At 44.5% G+C, this 18,780-nt stretch overlaps 1 protein-coding gene across 10 annotated transcripts in view; it reads right to left on the reverse strand.

Annotated features, from left to right (window-relative positions):
- Window positions 1-18,780, reverse strand: part of PDE8B (phosphodiesterase 8B) — a gene marked incomplete at both ends in the record, with an annotated part of 271,807 nt that overhangs the window by 84,643 nt on the left and 168,384 nt on the right. For 4 of the 10 annotated variants that reach the window (XM_079702699.1, XM_079702697.1, XM_079702703.1 and 1 more), the window contains 3 exons: window positions 11,310-11,370; window positions 13,484-13,572; window positions 15,115-15,255. The exons of 2 other annotated variants lie outside the window; for them this stretch is intronic. In XM_079702699.1, the coding sequence (XP_079558825.1) occupies window positions 11,310-11,370; window positions 13,484-13,572; window positions 15,115-15,255 (291 nt within the window). The remainder of the gene's footprint in view (window positions 1-11,309; window positions 11,371-13,483; window positions 13,573-15,114; window positions 15,256-18,780) is intronic. 4 more of the 10 variants (XM_079702701.1, XM_079702700.1, XM_079702698.1 and 1 more) reach the window with 3 other exon arrangements.

Raw genomic sequence — 18,780 nt, forward strand, 5'->3', positions numbered from 1 at the left:
ATCTGCTCGGGGTTTGGCTGTTCAAACGTGGTTTCTCACGAAAAACTGTGGTTTTGCAATATTGGAGCCCTTTCTTTAAATAGCTCCGTGTAAATATGTACTAAAGCTAAATGGAAAAATGTTGTTTACTTAGTGGCTTTACCAAATCTATCAACAAATATTTGGGGCACCTACTGTGAGTAAAGTACATATGTACAAACTCAGTACCGTGGTAATACACTGATTAGATATAATACATCTCTAAACATGAACAGCCACCCTCAGTGCAAACTGAAGTCATGTTTTCAGTTGCAGTGTCCTTTTTCTCCCACTTCAGGAAGTCACACTTGGACGTGCGCCTTGGGAGAACACAGCAAATACTCTTTGCAACGGCGTGTGATATGTATATTGGCTACATACAGATGAAAACTCTACATGTAATAATAATTTGGGACTAGACAGAGCTGTGTCTTTGATTTCTTATGCCTTCCAAAGGTTACTGTATTAGGGAATCAAAATTAGCTTTCAAAATACTTTCCTGTTATCTACTGGGTATACACAGTGGCCGGAAGTGAGAACTGACCCAAAGCAGCATAAGATTAACAGTGGAATGGACGATGCAGAAAAACAGTGTCACCGTCACCTTCACTGGTGGAGAGAGAGATGGCGGGCAGGCTTGGGGAGATTCTTGGAGGGAAAAGAAGCTGGACTGAGTCCTGAAGGACGAGGAAGCTGCAAAGGGTCTACATCATTCAAAAACATGTGACATAGATAATCTAGACAATAATCATTTTAAGATGACATATATTACATATTTTGGGGGGAGAAATGGGCTAGGCAATCTTCCCAGCGACTCTGTAATTATGTGTACTTATGGGCAGGAGAAGCACATCTTGGAGCACATTTGGATCATTTGATATATTTTCCATGTAATGCAATATTAAGTAAAAGTGAGGATAAAACTGACACGCTAACAAAATCCAAGTTGAATTAGTTAGATGCTGAGGTTCTAGATAGACCAGAAACCTGCAGAATGTATTTTTAGGATGCAGAATTATAATGGTGTTAGAAATACAAAGTGGCATCAGTAATAAATGTATTGAGGCTAAAGAAAAAATTCTCCCCACCTTGTTTCTATGGATACTTTTTATATGTTAACACAGGAAATAAAAAAACAAAACAAAACAAAACCCCCATGTGACATATCTCAAATATTGGGAATTTAGGATACACTGAAAACTTGTTTTTATCACCAGGGATCAGCAATGAATAGAAACCAGCAAGTGATTCTACCCATCTTTCTCTCCTGGTTGCCTGCAACAGCCATGCTCTTCCTGTTTTACCGAGAATGCAGTGGGATGAGGCTCTCTGAGCATTAAGGCCCCTATTCTGTGCACGCTGTGGGGAGGCCCCCAAATCACGAAGAGGGCTATCAGCCAAGCCACTTCCTGGGAAGGAAAAGATGAGAGGGAGCCGACCCTGGCAAACGTGGGGAGAGTCGAGACCTAGGGGCAACGAGGGGAGAGACGCACCCAAGAGAAGGCTGGTCTGGGGTGGGACTGCAAGGGCCACAGGGGCAGTGGGTGGGAGGCCGTGGTGCCCAGAGCTCCCACTGTCCACCCAATAGCTCTAGAAAGTGACAGCTAACTTTCTGCTGCAGTTGGAGAACTAATGGAAGGTGCCCCACACACTTCCCTGAACAAAAATGGTCCCTGAACGTCTGCTTAAGCACCCATCATGGAACAGAAAAGCATTCCTAGGAGCCTGGGTTACAGCCTCCTCTCCTGGGAGGCTCAGTAAGTCTGCAGCCGACTCATTGACAGAAGCTAGACTGTGTGTGTAGCTCTTTGAGCCCCTCTATCGCCTGCAAAAGGGCGCGAAGAGCTGGATTCGGGGTAAGATTTGGCTTGGAAGGGAAGGGCTAGACCCCCAACAGAAATAATGTGAGAGCCACAAATGCAAGCCACATACATAATTTTAAGTATTCTAGTAGCTGCATTAAAGTGACAAGAAACAGGTGAAATTAATATTTTAAGTACAATATGTGCGAGATGTTATCATTTCAACATGTTATCAACATGAGACTGAGATATTTTTAATGAGCTAATTTACATTCTTTTTCATACTAAGTCTCTGAAATCTAGCACATGGTTCACACTTGAAGCACATCGCCGTTTGTTGAGCCACATTTCCATCTGGGACGTGCAGGTCTAGGGCACAAGCTGGGCATGCCTGGGGCAGAGCTGGGGGTCCTCTGCAACACAACATTCTGAGCAGCCTGGGTCAGGGGCCTCATGCTCAGGAGGGGAAAGCTGGAGGGCCAGAAGTGAAAACAAGCATTCCTGACTATATTAAACCAGGAACAGCCTCTGCTCATGAACCAATATTCCAAATTCACACTATCAGAGTCTTGAAGTCATTCATCTTATCTAGTATCTCTTAAACTTCAGAGTGAATTAGAAGCACCTGGAAGGCTTATTAAAACAGACTGCCCAGGCCCATCCCCCAAATTTTTGATTCTGTAGTCTGGTTTTGTAATTCTAACAAATTCCTGGGGCCACTGCTGCTCCAGGGAGCCACACTTGGAGAACCACTGATCTAGTCTAAACTCTGGCCAATGAGTGACCTCCCTTGGCAGCTTTTCCCACTGAAAGCTCAGTCTACTGCTATTTGATTACCTCCCGTGGTGGTGAACTCACTACCTGATAAGGCTACAAACTTTGGTCAATTCTAATAATTCTTTCCTATATTGAGCCTAATCGGATCCCTTAAAACTTTCCACTGCTTTTGCCTTCAGGACCTAGTCTCTCCTTCCCTACTTGAAGCCTTCACAAAACTAAAGACCTGTTCCTTCCCCCTTCTTACTCCCTGACACTCTATGTCCTTGCATCTTGTTTTAGGCACTTCTGACAGGTTTGGTCTTAAGCATTATTATTACAGTAAAGTTCTATTTTTCCCTAATCTTTACAATTTCAAGATTAAATAGTTTACTATAAAACAAAATACAGTCATTCCTTGTTATTCATGGGGGATTGGTTCTAGGACCACCCTCCTAGTTTTCCTCTGCTCTCATGGATATCAAAATCCACGGACGCTCAAGTCCCTTGTATAAGATGGCATAGTAGTATGAACTCTAAAAAGCTTATCTCAAAGCAAAGTTTCATTACTGCAAATTTGGCCAACTCAGCCCCTATTTCTGCCTCTTCTATCCCCAAATAAGTTACAAGCGTGAAACTGCTTTTAAAGCAGTGACTTCCAAATGCCCGTCCCCATACTGATGTCAGGCTGTGACGACGCTTACATAGGTTTTCACTGATAGAAACAAGGTTTCAACTAAGGCAAACTGATTCATGTTAAATAGCTATTCTTCATTCAGAGATTATGTCCTTCCTATTTCCCAGGGCTGAAACAACCTTCCTGTCATGAGGGTGAGGTGGTGGTCAATGAAATTCCAAAGGCAGGAACCTCTGTTGTCTAGCTCTGGAAAGCCCTGTGCAAAATCCAGGTCAGATTGGTCTCAGTCTGCTCTCAACCAGCTTTTGTCCTGGAATGCTGATTAGTCAGAAAGCAGACCACTTCCTCTGAGCCTGGCTATGACCTTCTCCTGCTATAACCCCATTGACCAAGGGAATATTTTCGGGAGCTGCTCATTGGGTGGGCTGTGCTTCCTGACTTCACAAGAGAACAACTTCCTCTTACTGGACACGAGACACATGCATCTCCCTGAGGCTTCTCCGTGGCCTATGTGTCACCCCCGCCCCCCCATGAGAACAGAGACCAGATGATACAGTACGATGGACACCACCAGCTGCAACCCCACACTCGCTCCAGGGCTCCAAGCCTGCCACTGGCTGCTGGCTTTTGAGAGTGCTGTGCTCCCCATATTCTAATGGCCAAGGCTTGAGGAGAAGTGAGAATGGGGGCCGTACTGCAACTGGGCTGGGGGTGGGCACTATGGGGGTGGCAGTGGGGAGATCCCCTCTCCTTGGACCAGGCCAGCTTAGGAGGAGCTGGTGTAAAGCTGGGATCCTGGAAGCCTCCTTCCCCTATATGAGTCCAACTCCTGGACCGTGCTTGCAGATGTCTGAAATTCACGTTTCAGCCATGCATTTGGATTTCGACCTGGACCTCATGAAAAGGCAAAGCCTCAGGGGAACTAAGTTCTCACACTGGTATAAAGGGGTTGAGACAGGCTCTGAACCAGGGTGCGGGGGATGCCAGGAAGGCAAAGAGTGTTCAAAGAAGTATGTGCATGCATGGAGGCGGGGGAGGCCTTCCAGAGGGCGGGGCAGATGGTCCCTGACCTAAGAAAGTGGGAAATTCAAGAAAGAAAATTATCTTTTAGAAATGAGGTTGGAAAATTTTTTCTGTAAAGGGCCAGAGTACATATTTTAGGCTTTGCTGGCCACATGGTCTCTGTTGTACCTGCTCAACCCTGCTGTTGTAGAATGAAAGCAGCCTCAGGTGCTATGTAAAAAAGAATGTGGCTGTGAGCCAATAAAACTTTATTTACAAAACAGACCACATTTGGCCTGTAGGTGGTAGCTTGTTGCCCTTTGTCCTAGATGACACCTAAGAAAATCCTAGCCGGCCTCCTTCAGTCCTGCGTACTGTGCTTCTCCAGCACCTGTTTCACACCTCCCCACACTGTGCTCTAGAAATGTGTCCTGTTTATTTGTCTGTGGCCCTGTAGCTTCTGGGGCAGAGATGTCGTGTCCCTGGCGCCAGCACGGAACAGGTGTTTAATACATATCTGGGGAGAAAATGTGTGAGTGCTGCAGGAGGTGACAATGTTTACGGCAGACTAACCTCGCAGGGCATTTCCAGCCTTTTGGCAAAAAGCTACAGGGTTCACATAGGAAAAAAGATCTTTGCTGATGAAAAGCACCACCAGCAGACAGCAGCCTGGCTTCCAATTTCATTCCTTGTTAAAATGCAAACCCACGGGTGGATTTTGACTTCAGGGCTAAACCCCAGAAAGCCGCGCCACTACAACCACCTGCAGACGGGCTGCTCCCACCCTCTAGGGAGCCCTTCCCATCACAGACCCATCACCATTCACTTCAGCCTCCTTTGATGAGAAGGAAAAACAGTGTGGCTGGCCAGAGACATAAAAATTCTTTGTTATTGGAAAATCTAAGTGTCTCTCTAGGCCAGTGCAGCACCATTAGGTGACGTCAATGGCTCAGGATATCTGAGCCCTGCATTTCCACCCTTCTCAGAACAGCAGCTAATTTACGGCAATAAAGACATTTCTATTTAGAGCCTCAGAAAAGAGGAGGTGGCCCCTCTTCTTCTGCATCCCTGAGTCCTGTGCTAAGGACTTGCCCACTCTCCCTGTGAAGCAGGAAGAGTTTACAGGTGGCAGGAGGCCAGGACCGAGACATTCAAGTCCACTCCAGCTCACCAACAGCTTGAGGGCCTACTACGCACCAGGCAGCATGGGCACACAAAGACAAGCACAGCCCAGGGACCCTGCTGGAGAGGAGAGGGCAGTGAGGCACACAAGTAGCCATCAAGACAGTGGGCGTGATACACAGCAAAGAAGGTACTTTGGGGGCTCGAGGAGGGAGATGGAACTTGATGTTTCTTGGGCTGGACCATGGAGGGCTGCTAGAATTTGGGCACATGGAGCTGCAGGGAAATGGTGACAGGAGACGGGGTCCATTCACTAAACAGGAAAGCAGGGAAGGAGGAGGAGCAAGGCTAGGCTGGTGGGGGAGGATCTGCTTGGTTTTGGACGTGGACAATACTCGACTCATTTCTGGATGGGTGTGAACAAGCCCAAGTGGGCCTGGGTCCTGCACTGTGGCTTCACAGCCCATAGCAGTTGGTTTGCACTGCCTGGGTTCACTAGTTTGTCTCTAAAAAGCCATCAGGATGTCATGTGATTCTCCCGCTACCCATGTCACCTCTCACATGGACCTCATTCTTCCTCCTGCGATGTCTAAACTTTGCTGTTGGGAGAATTTTTTTTCCTGTGAAAGTCAGTTCCCATCCTTTCCCAGAGGTCTCCAAGGACTTGCCTCTCTGCATGAGTTTATGTTATTAAGTGAAAATTTCCTGATTCCAGATGAAACACTCAGTACTGAAGGAGGCATTTTATGTTGAACTAAATCTTACAAAAAAGTACATGATTCCTTTTGCTATTCTAGAATATTTTTCCAATATTCTTAAGAAGAACAAAGCTGGAGGAATCACACTCCCCAATTTCAAACTATGTTACAAACCTATAGTAATCAAGACAGTATGGTATTGGCATAAAAACAGACACATATTTATCTGCATAGATAGTTCAATATATCTAATGATGTAGATCAATAGAGTCCAGACATAAACTCACATATATATGGTCAATTAATTTATGACAAAGGAGCCAAGAATATACAAAGTGGAAAGAATAGTTTCTTCAGTAAATGGTGTTGGATTAAATAGCTACATGGAGGGCTTCCCTGGTGGTGCAGTGGTTGGGAGTCCGCCTTCCAATTCAGGGGACACGGGTTCCATCCTTGGTCAGGGAAGATCCCACATGCCGCGGAGCAACTAAGCCCGTGTGCCACAACTACTGATCCTGTGCTCTAGAGCCCGCAAGCCACAACTACTGAGCCCACGGGCCATAACTACTGAAGCCTGCATGCCTAGAGCCCGTGCTTCACAACAAGAGAAGCCACCGCAATGAGAAGCCCGGGCACCACAACAAAGAGTAGCCCCCACTCGCTGCAACTACCACAACTAGAGAAAGCCCGTGTGCAGCAACGAACACCTGATGCAGCCAAAAATAAATTAATTAATTAAAAAAAAAAGCCACGTGGAAAAGAATGAAACTGGATCACTATCTTACACTACACACAAAAATCTACTCAAAATGGATTAAAGTCTTGAACTTAAAATCTGAAATCATGAAATTCCTAGAAGAAACCATAGGGGATAAGTTCCTTGATGTTGGTCTTGCAGTGATTTTCTGACACCAAAAGCAAAGGCAACGAAACCAAATATAAACAATTGGGACTACATAAAACTAAAATGCTTTGCATAGCAAAATAAACCACCAACAAAATGAAAAGATATTCTACCAAACAGGAGAAAATATTTGCATATCATATGTCTGATAAGGGAGTTAGCATCTAAAAAAATATAAAGAACTCATACAACTCAACAGCAAAAAAACAAACAACCCAATAAAAAATGGGTGGAGGATCTAAATAGACAGTTTTCTAAAGAAGACAAACAGATGGCCAACTGGTATACAAATAGGTGTTCAACATCACTAGTTTTCAGGGAAATACAAATCAAAACCACAGTGAGATATAAACTCACACCTGTTAACATGGCTATTATCAAAAAGTAAAAAAATAACAAGTGTTGTCAAGGATGTAGACAAAAGGGAAACCTTGTGCACTGTTGGTGGGAATGTAAACTGGTGCAGCCACTATGGGAAATAGCATGGAAGTTCTTCAAAAAATTAAAAATGGAACTACCATATGATCCAGAAATTCCACTTTTGGGTATTTATCCAAAGGAAATAAAATCACTAACTCTAAAAGATATATGCAACCCCATACTCACTACAGCATTATTTACGGTAGCCAAGACATGGAAACAACCATGGATGGTTGAATGGATAAAGAAAATGTGGTATATACATATACAATGAAATATTATTTAGCCATAAGAAAGAAGGAAATCCTGCCATTTGCAACAACATGGATGGCCCTTGAGGGCATTACGGTAAGTGAAATAAATCAGATGGAGAAAGGCAAATACCATATGTTATCACTAATATGTGGAATCTAAAAAAACCCTCAAACTCATACACACAGACAACAGATCGGTGGTTGCCGGAGGTGGGGGTGGGGGAGTTAGGTAAAAGGGATGCAGGAGACTTCCCAGGTGGCGCAGTGGTTAAGAATCTGCCTGCCAACGCAGGGGACACGGGTTCGAGCCCTGGTCCAGGAAGATCCCACATGCCGTGGAGCAACTAAGCCTGTGCGTCACAACTGCTGAGCCTGCGCTCTAGAGCCCGCGAGCCACAACTACTGAAGCCTATATGCCTAGAGCCCATGCTCTGCAACAAGAGAAGCCACCACAATGAGAAACCCACGCACCGCAACAAAGAGTAGCCCCTGCTCGCCTCAACTAGAGAAGCCCGTGCACAGCAACAAAGACCCGAGGCAGCCAAAATTTAATTAATTAATTAACTAATTAATTAATTATTTTTAAAAAGGGATGCAGGAGGTCAAAAAGTACAAACTTCCAGTTATAATGAATAAGTCCTGAGGATGTACTGTACAGCATGGACTATAGTCAATAATGCTATGTTGCATATTTGAAATTTGCTAAGAGTAGATATTAAAAGTTCTCAAAAAAAAATTTGTAACTACATATGGTGATGGATGTTACCTAGACTTACCGTGGTGATTATTTCACAGTATATACAAATACTGAGTCATTATTTTTTAAAAAAGCAGATGGACATGGATACCTTCGATGGGCTGAGAAACCAGCTGGAAGCTCACTGCACTGAGTCTCCTCCCCTCTGGAGCTGCTTTCTCACTGGGAGGAGCCCAGGCATCTTGGGTCTGCCATGCCCCAGCTTATTTCCTGGCCTGGCCAGGCTTCCTCCTGATCCCACACCACTTCCCAAGCCTCTGACATGTCACACTAAAATGGATTGTGCCCTGAAGCCCTTCATATCCTTGAGAGACACTGTCCCTTCTTTTAAAATCTTCATCTAAGTCAAAGGTCATGTTTGATAGACATTCAAAAATAGATCACTGGAGGTGTACACACACACACACACACACACACACACACACACAATGGAATACTACTCAGCCATAAAAAAGAATGGCATTTTGCCATTTGCAACAACATGGATGGACTTGGAGGGTATCATGCTAAGTGAAATAAGTCAGACAGAGAAAGACTGTATGATATCACTTATATGTGGAATCTAAAAAATAAAACAAATGAATGAACAAAAAAGAAACAGACTCAGATATAGAGAACTAGTGGTTACCAGAGGGGAGAGGGAAAGGGGGAGAGGAAAACCTGGGTAGGGAATTAAGAGGTGTAAATTACTATGTCTAAAATGAATAAGCTACAGATATATAGTATAACACAGGGAATATAGACAATATTCTATAATAACTATAAATGGACTATAACCTTTAAACATTGTGAATAACTATGTTGTACTTCTGAAACATATAATATGGCACATCAATTACACCTAAATAAAATAAATAGATTTGTATTAAAAATAGATCATTGGTAATTATGTTTGTTGAATACTTTTTAATCAACAAACTTTAAAGCATGAAGTGACAATACACACAATCCAGTACTAAAGTATAAACCAAAAAGAAAAAATATCACAGCAAGATCCTTTTTGACCCACCTCCTAGAGAAATGGAAATAAAAATAAACAAATGGGACCTAATGAAACTTAAAAGGTTTTGCACAGCAAAGGAAACCATAAACAAGATGAAAAGACAACCCTCAGAATGGGAGAAAACATTTGCAAACAAATCAACGGACAAAGGATTAATCTCCAAAATATATAAGCAGCTCATGCAGCTCAATATCAAAAAGACAAACAACCCAATCCAAAAATGGGCAGAAGACCTAAATAGACATTTCCCCAAAGAAGATATACAGATTGCCAACAAACACATGAAAGGATGCTCAACATCACTAATCATTAGAGAAATACAAATCAAAACTACAGTGAGGTATCACCTCACACCGGTCAGAATGGCCATCATCAAAAAATCTACAAACAATAAATGCTGGAGAAGGTGTGGAGAAAAGGGAACCCTCTTGCACTGTTGGTGGGAATGTAAATTGATACAGCCACTATGGAGAACAGTATGGAGGTTCCTTAAAAAACTAAAAATAGAACTACCATGTGACCCAGCAATCTCACTACTGGGCATATACCCAGAGAAAACCATAATTCAAAAAGAGTCATGTACCACAATGTTCATTGAAGCACTATTTACAATAGCCAGGACATGGAAGCAACCTAAGTGTCCATCAACAGATGAATGGATAAAGGAGATGTGGCACATATATACAATGAAATATTATTCAGCCTTAAAAAGAAACGAGGGCTTCCCTGGTGGCACAGTGGTTGGGAGTCCGCCTGCTGATGCGGGGGACGCGGGTTCGTGCCCCGGTCCGGGAGGATCCCACATGCCGCGGAGCGGCTGGGCCCGTGAGCCATGGCCGCTGGGCCTGTGCGTCTGGAGCCTGTGCTCTGCAACGGGAGAGGCCACAGCAGTGGGAGGCCCGCGTACCACAAAAAAAAAAAAAAAAAAAAAAGAAACGAAATTGAGTTATTTGTAGTGAGGTGGATGGACCTAGAGTCTGTCATACAGAGTGAAGTAAGTCAGAAAGAGAAAAACAAATACCGTGTGCTAACACACATATATGGAATCAAAAAAAAAAAAAAAAGGTTCTGATGAGCCTAGGGGCAGGATTGGAATAAAGACACAGACGTAGAGAATGGACTTGAGGACATGGGGAGGGGGAAGGGGAAGCTGGGACGAAGTGAGAGGGTAGCATGGACATATATACACACCAAATGTAAAATAGATAGCTAGTGGGAAGCAGCTGCAGAGCACAGGGAGATCAGATTTGTGACCACCTAGAGGGGTGGGATAGGGAGGGTGGGAGGGAGACGCAAGAGGGAGGGGATATGGAGATATATGTATACATATAGCTGATTCACTTTGTTGTACAGCAGAAACTAACACAACATTGTAAAGCAATTATACTCCAATAAGGATGTGAAAAAAAAAAGAAAAATATCAATACCGTTGTTGTTCTCTGTGATAAAACTACCTAAAAAAGTTCTTAAATACAGCAACTTACTAAAATTCTGTTACTTCAGAAAACACTCAAATATATTGTTCTGCATGATATAATGGTTTAAAAAAATCATAGTACTAATTATAAATGGTTTTTGACATGAATTTATAGGGGTGAAATGCTCAAATGCATATATAATTTTCACTTAAGAAATTAAGGTAGCAAATTAGAACATTTTTATTTGGAGGAAAAATTTATGCTCTCATAAAATATATGGGTCCTGAGCTGCACAGTCACAAGCTAAATCATAACTGACATGAGTTACTAATAAAGTGTATAGGCTTGCTGGGGAATATTTTCTTTTACTATTTGTCTAAGGGCCTAATTTTGCCATAAAGCTTCTTAATTGGCAACTACAGTAAGATACGGAGAAAGACAAGTAGAGAACCGTGGTAAGAATGTAACGAACGCATGGTCAAGCCAACAAAGCAAATGAAGCAAACTGAATACCATACCTGCTTATTTTTGTCAGTGGTACAACACAGTTTCTTGAGGGAGACAAAATGCCTAATTTTCCTAATAACATAAATAATCAGTTATTAGTGAGTCAGATATGAGATGATTCAACAAATTAGCAAATGAAAACATCAACAGAATCTTCTTCAAGTAAAACTCCAGGGTCCATTCTAGGGCAGATTTTAAATTCTGACAAAACACAGTCTGTAAAAGATGCATTTTTTTTCACACACAGCCCACACATGCCTTCAGAAACTGGGCTTCCCTTTTAATCATAGCTGGCTCAGAAACACTTCCCTAATGGGTACTTCATTTTCTAACCAACTCCTGAGACCTGTCTCCTAGATAGCATCAGTGACAGGATGAAATGCTACTCCAGACTTTAAAGTAAAATGGGATTTAATTCTGCTGACACTAATACTTTTTAGCTTATATAGAAGGCAAAGACTCATTTGGACAATGACCAAAGTTCGTGGTTGTTGTTTTTACGTTTAATATTCCACATTCTTTCACAGCCCGGTCATCATAAATGATGGCATTTTTCAGGCACAGAAAAATCCTCTTATTTTAAGATCATGGACAGAATCCCAAAACAGCCTGTGGTCTTGCTCATTACCACAAGGACACCAGGAAAAGACAACAGGTGCCTTAGTCCTGCACAAAGATCAGCTCAAGGTAGATTTTCTACTGAGTGAAGCTAGAATTACAGAGGACTATGTTAGATTTTATAGTAATGAATCTCTTCTCTCTGTGTCTCTGCTTCTGTCTCTCTGTCTCTGTCTGTCTTCCTCTTTGGTTCAGTTTTCTCTGGAGGACTCTGAAGAGTCCTGGTTATTCTGTAGTGAGCATCACTAAATTGGAAGAGGTAAAATTTCCCTACTTTTAGTTAAGAATTTCCTTTGATAGCTCACTGGGGGAAAAAATAACACTGTCTCTGGGCTCTAGAACTTCTTGCTCTTATCTGTCAAATCAGAAAGATCAGAAAAACTCATTCTGACAGAAACAACCAAACAATAACTCGGTCTCCTCCACCTTGTTACCTAATAATTCTGGTCACACAAACACAGTGAATCTTAGCTTGAGAAGACGGTCTAAGGATGATGCTTGGAAACAATAATGTGATGGCCATCGTGGCCTCAGAGCTCTGACCGCTGGTGGAAATGGCCATGCGGAAGCCTGTGCACTCAGGAGGGATTTGGGGGCCTCCCTCTGTGTGCTCGAAACCCCTGGTCAGGGCTACCAGTGTCCCCACCATGCGGAGTGAAGCAAAGTGGCAGGAAACATGAGACAGTGGATTCTGAACGGAGGGGGGAACAGTTTTGAAACTAACAAATAAGTAAAATTGGAGTGGAAACAAGCTACAGACACTTTGCTGACTACAGAACGTTTTCTAACCACACAATAAGAGTCACAGACAGGGCTTTCTTTTTCTGGTTATTCGCACCATAACTGCTCCTTTTCTTTTTCCAAACCGTCACCCAACAGCGTGTGTCCCTAGTAAACCTGTACTATGAAGCTGGCTGGTTGACCTTCAGGCTTGTTTAAAAAGGCTCCTCAGTGATGTACTGTTAGGGGGTCCTGTTTGGCTCCATAAACCTTCTCACAAAATGTAACTGGGAGAAGGAAATGGAATTGAGCATTTTCCTTATCTCTCTGCAAATGAACAGGCTCCTCTGGTAACCTGAGATTCACATGGAATCAGATGTCTCAGCTTCTGGTCAGACACCTTTTTCTCCTAACCATGACCCCCAGGGTTCTCTCTTCCTTGTGGAACAAGCCCCGAGGACTGGAGAGAATCATCACAGAGCCGGTGCCTCAAGGAGAGAAGCTTGGCTCCCAGGTGGGGCTGAGGCAGCGAGCCCTGCTGTTCTGTGGTCTTTGTGATGACAGGGAAAGGCCTAGAAACTGAGCTCCTTGCGGCGTGGGGACAATGGACCCACAGACAATCAGGTGGAAGTGGACAGTTGGGGTGATGCTTCATAAAGCCCACAAGCAGAAGAAGACCTTGTGTTGTTTTGGGGCTGCTGCCGGCCACATGGAGGTGTCCTCGGCAGGTACTATGTACAGACCCATCCTACTGTATTTGTGGGTCTAACACACTTGCATTTCCATATACAAACCCAACGCCCACAGGGGCCCCTCAAAACAATAGAGTTGAAGAGTTGGCGCTCACCCTCCTTGGCCAATCACTGGAGTGATCTTCACATGCTGTTGGATGCTGTCGCCGGATTTCCGTCTGGCATAGTAAACCCCCTGCCACTCCTACATAAAGAGAGCTCTTAAAATCCTTCTGTCCAGGCATTCGGTGGCTCCTACAGAGGGTCTCATCAAGTTCAGCCATGAAGTTCCCGCATGCTTTTGTAACATTCCACAAAATACCGCTCCATAGTTGCACTCACCGCAACGGTGACTACGTGAGGCTCATCATCACAGTGCACAGAGCCCACCAGAGCAATGAGCCCACCACCAGGGGCTGCCCCTCCCGGTTCTGGGACACTTGAGCAGTGGCTGCCATTCCTGCTCTCAGCCCTGTGGGTGTAGGGGCACAAGGTTCTTCTGAGGTCTTTCTCGGGATCTTTACAACAACCTGTGAGCTTGATATTATCACCCTTCATTTGCAGATAGGTAAACCGAGGCTCAGAGATGCTGACTAATGTGCCCACGTGAGAAAGTGAAAAATGTGGTTATAAATTTATCTCTTAACTTTCCTTGAAGCCCATCATCCTTCTACTATCCTATCAGGCCTCCAGCCAAGCCTTCTCTGGGCTTAATCTGGCTCCTGGCAGTTTCCATGGATGAGACAAAGGGGAGTGTGAAGACTTGCTGTGGCCAGACCCTGAGGAACTGGCTAGGATAAAGAGCCCGGTGACCTCAAGGGGGGAGCCTGGGGCACCTCCACTATTTCTGGGAGGAAGTGGTTGAATTAGACCTGAGATCCTTTGCAGCCTTTTCTTGCCCGCACACTCACACAGGATGGCTAACTGGTATGCATGTTGGGGTCACCAGATGTGTGGCAGTACTCTTCAGGCAGATTTTCTGGAGGACTTGACAATGTCCTGTTTCCTTTTCAGTCTCACTGCCCCAATGTTCTTTTCTTTTACTAATTGTGGCCATGATATATAAGCCAAACATTTTATTCCTATACAATGGTCCCCCATGAAATAAATACAATGCTTATCTAACTACTTCACATCAGAGAAAGCATCTGAATGATTAAAAGAAAATGCCCAGGCAGTTCCAGCGATGAGAGCAACGCTCCTCTGGAAAGGAAGGCTTGTGGAGAGATGCCTACTGCACCTGCACCACCGCCTTCATCTGCTGGGATGCAGTGGGGGTCGCTGGACAAACTGAACTGTGATGGGTAAAGAGAGCAGAAAAAGGAAAACTGACCGAAAACTGGGCCTGTAAGACATGTAAATACTGATATTAAATGCTCTTAGTCCCCCAAACACTGGATAAACTAAAAAATATAGAACAGCTCTCCTCAGAGATAGGTATGAAATTCCAGCCATGACAGGTGAGATTCATTCATGTGAAGGAAGAAATTTCCTTACACAAGATCACCAGATTCTATGCCATCAGGATAAGCACCAGGTTCGCTTGCTATCCAAAATTAACTCAAGAGTTAACTCATCTTGCAAACATAAAGGATTTTTCACTTAATTGGAACGTTATTAAAGAAGCCAACGTTAAAGATGTGACATAAAAACTCACAGAAGAAAAAATGCATTGGGGAAGGGTTTGTGGACTGCTTTGGTTTCACCCACCTTGCCCTTCTTTTTTTTTTTTTTTTTTTTCCCTCACCTTGCCCTTCTTGATGCAGGTGTTGATGGTGTCAAGAAGGTCCGCCCGGTTCTTGTCACTTTTGGGCAGCTCGGCGAGTTCTTTCCCCAGGAGCTCACCTTTGTGGTAGCCCATCATCCTTTCGAAGGCTGGGTTGACATACTGTGAACGGGAAGTGGTTAAAGGTCAGGGCAGAGTGCTGTGTGCCTCGCAGCAATGCTTGTTGGGACACAGAGGAAACGTGCCCTGGGCGAGCGCTCTCCAATCGGGGTGCTGACCCGTCCCCCCAGCCCCGAATGCCCCCGGAATAGGTGCTTCCCTCCTGAGCAGCAATGCGTTCATTCAACTGCCATCCCAGCACCCCGGGCCCTCTGGGAAATCGGAAGAAATTCTTCAGCAGAAAACGAGCAAGAAGCTTTTATCTGCTAGTGCCAGTCTCCAATGGGCCTTATTCATCACCTACCACCCATGAAATAAGAAAAAACTCAGAAAAAAAGAACAAATAAAAATTAACTAGAACTCCATTCAACAGGTTGTGGCTTCTATTAGTCACATCTCTACAAAGAAGCAAATCGATCTCTCGCGTCTAGATATTATTAAGAGATAATTGCCACTGTCTATTAACCAGTGCTCTAGCTTGGGGCCGCTTCTGGTCTAACTGAAGAATAAATTAAGTTAAAAGCCTTGGGCAGGTGGTGTAGTGGTTGAGAGTCCACCTGCCGATACAGGGGACACGGGTTCGTGCCCCGGTCCGGGAAGATCCCACATGCCGCGGAGCGGCTGGGCCCGTGAGCCATGGCCGCTGAGCCTGCGCATCCGGAGCATGTGCTCCACAACGGGAGAGGCCACAACAGTGAGAGGCCTGTGTACCGCAAAAAAAAAAAAATCCTTGGGCAGGAGGCAGCAGCCCTTTCAGCGCTGGCGTGAGGCGAGGCACCATCCCCCATCCCCCTCCCCGCCCCCCCCCCCCAGCTTGGTACATGCTGGGACCAGCAGACTCAGAGGTTTCTTTCCAAAATTCTGCCCAGGGCCCTGGAGTTTAGAGCTATCACCTTGGCTGGTTCCTGGCTGCTATCCCCACCCTTCAATTTCTTCTCAAAGAACAGAGTCACCAGATGAGCAGCTGAGTGGAGGGGACAAGTGACGAAGAATGTGGGGAAAACATGAGCGCACTGTATCTAGGTCACAGATTTCTTTGGGCATAATTGATATCCATCTGCTGTCTCAGAAACGGTCTTGCAAACTGTAATCACTCTTGCCCTCCACAGAGATGACAGCAGTGAGGAACTGAGTGATGCAGGGACATTTGGGGAGCTGCTCTCTGGCGAACACAGCTTCTACTAGTACAATTACCCCTGGGAAGTGGACGAGTCGGGAGGTTGCTCTGGGGCCCTTGGCACCAGGCCTTATGGGGGTTGCTGAAGAGGAGGGGGCGGTGACATTGTCTTCACTGATCTCCTACCACTTCACGTGGTGGTCACCATCCTCCCTGGGCTGGGCGGCAGGACCTCTGCTCACCAGGTCAGCCCCACAGCACCCCGGCCCAGCCCTGCATGCAGCTGAGCAGTGTGTGCTTGTCTCGCACGTCTGGGCATCTGCCCAGCTGCTCTCTGCTTAGAAAGCCTTTCCCCACCTCCTGGTCACGTCAACTCCAGTTTTTCCCTCCCCTCCTCCAGCAAGCTGTCCTTGAGCCCCTGCCCAGTGTGGGTTTGTGCCACTCCTACAACTCCCACTCTCTCCTGTGCAGGCTTCTGGTGACTTATTACACTGAATCTATATTTTTCTCTCTCTCTCTCCCCCACTAGACATGAAAATCCTCAAGGGCAAAGGCTACTTTGGATTTATCTTTGGATACTCAGGATTGTTTAGTAAATATCTGAGGAATGGATAATATTTGAGAATGTATTGTTTTCCTTATTTGTTGGCTAAATTCTCATACATTTTCACATGTGTTTATTCTGCTTTTGCTACTAGGTTGCAAATATGGGTAGAAATCATAGCTCTACTTTCATGCCAGGTGACCTCACAATGCAGCAGATACTCTAGGACATGGGTTATGGAGCCAAGGCACCCAAGTTCAAATCCTGGCTCTGCCCATTACCAGCTACATGACTTGTGGGCAGGTTGCTTACCTTCCCTGGTCCTCAATTTCCTCATGTGTAAAATAGCTATGACAGTAGTACCTGGTTCATAGAATTGTTTTAACAAATAAATGAGTATGTATAAAATGTTTAGTACTGGGACTTCCCTGGTGGCACAGTGGTTAAGAATCCACCTGCCGGGAGACCATCAAGATGGCAGAAGAGTAAGACGTGGAGATCACCTTCCTCCTCACAAATACATCAGAAATATCTACATGTGGAACAACTCCTACAGAACATCTACTGAACGCTGGCAGAAGACCTCAGACCTCCCCAAAGGCAAGAAACTCCCCACGTACCTGGGTAAGGAAATAGAAAAAAGAAAAAACAGAGACAAAAGAATAGGGACGGGACATGCACCAGTGGGAGGAAGCTGTGAAGGAAAGGTTTCCACACACTAGGAAGCCCCTTCACTGGCGTAGACAGGGAGTGGCGGGGGGGAAGCTTCGGAGCCACAGAGGGGAGCACAGCAACAGGGGTGCGGAGGGCAAAACGGAGAGATTCCCGCACAGAGGATCGGTGCCGACCAGCACTCACCAGCCCGAGAGGCTTGTCTGCTCACCTGCTGGGGCGGGCGGGGGGCTGGGAGCTGAGGCTATTAAGTTTCATTAGATCCCATTTGTTTATTTTTGTTTTTATTTCCATTTCTCTAGGAGGTGGATCAAAAAAGATCTTGCTGTGATTCATGTCAAAGAGTGTTCTGCCTATGTTTTCCTCTAAGAGTTTTAAAGTGTCCGGTCTTACATTTAGGTCTCGAATCCATTTTGAGTTTATTTTTGTGTATGGTGTTAGGGAGTGTTCTAATTGCATTCTTTTACATGTAGCTGTCCAGTTTTCCCAGCACCACTTATTGAAGAGACTGTCTTTTCTCCATTGTATATCCTTGCCTACTTTCTCATGCATTAGTTGACCATAGGTATGTGGGTTTATCTCTGGGCTTTCTATCTTGTTCCATTGATCTATGTTTCTGTTTTTGTGCCAGTACCATATTGTCTTGAATACTGTAGCTCTGTAGTATACTCTGAAGTCAGGGAATCTGATTCCTCCGGCTCCATTTTTTTCCCTCAAGACTGCTTTGGCTATTCGGGGTCTTCCGTGTCTCCATACAAATTTTAAGGCTTTTTGTTCTAGTTCCATAAAAAATGCCATTGGTAATTTGATAGGGATTGCATTGAATCTGTAGATTGCTTTGGGTAGTACAGTCATTTTCACAATATTGATTCTTCCAATCCAAGAACATGGTATATCTCTCCATCTGTTGGTATCATCTTTAATTTCTTTCATCAGTGTCTTATAGTTTTCTGCATACAGGTCTTTTGTCTCCCTAGGTAGGTTTATTCCTAGGTATTTTATTCTTTTTGTTGCAATGGTAAATGGGAGTGTGCCCTTAATTTCTCTTCCAGATTTTTCATCATTAGTGTAGAGGAGTGCAAGAGATTTCTGTGCATTAACTTTGTACCCTGCAACTTTACCAAATTCATTGAGTAGCTCTAGTAGTTTTCTGGTGGCATCTTTAGGGTTCTCTATGTATAGTATCATGTCATCT

This window comes from Hyperoodon ampullatus (genome assembly GCF_949752795.1).
Source record: "Hyperoodon ampullatus genome assembly, chromosome: 4".
NCBI classification, from domain to species: Eukaryota; Metazoa; Chordata; class Mammalia; order Artiodactyla; family Ziphiidae; genus Hyperoodon; species Hyperoodon ampullatus.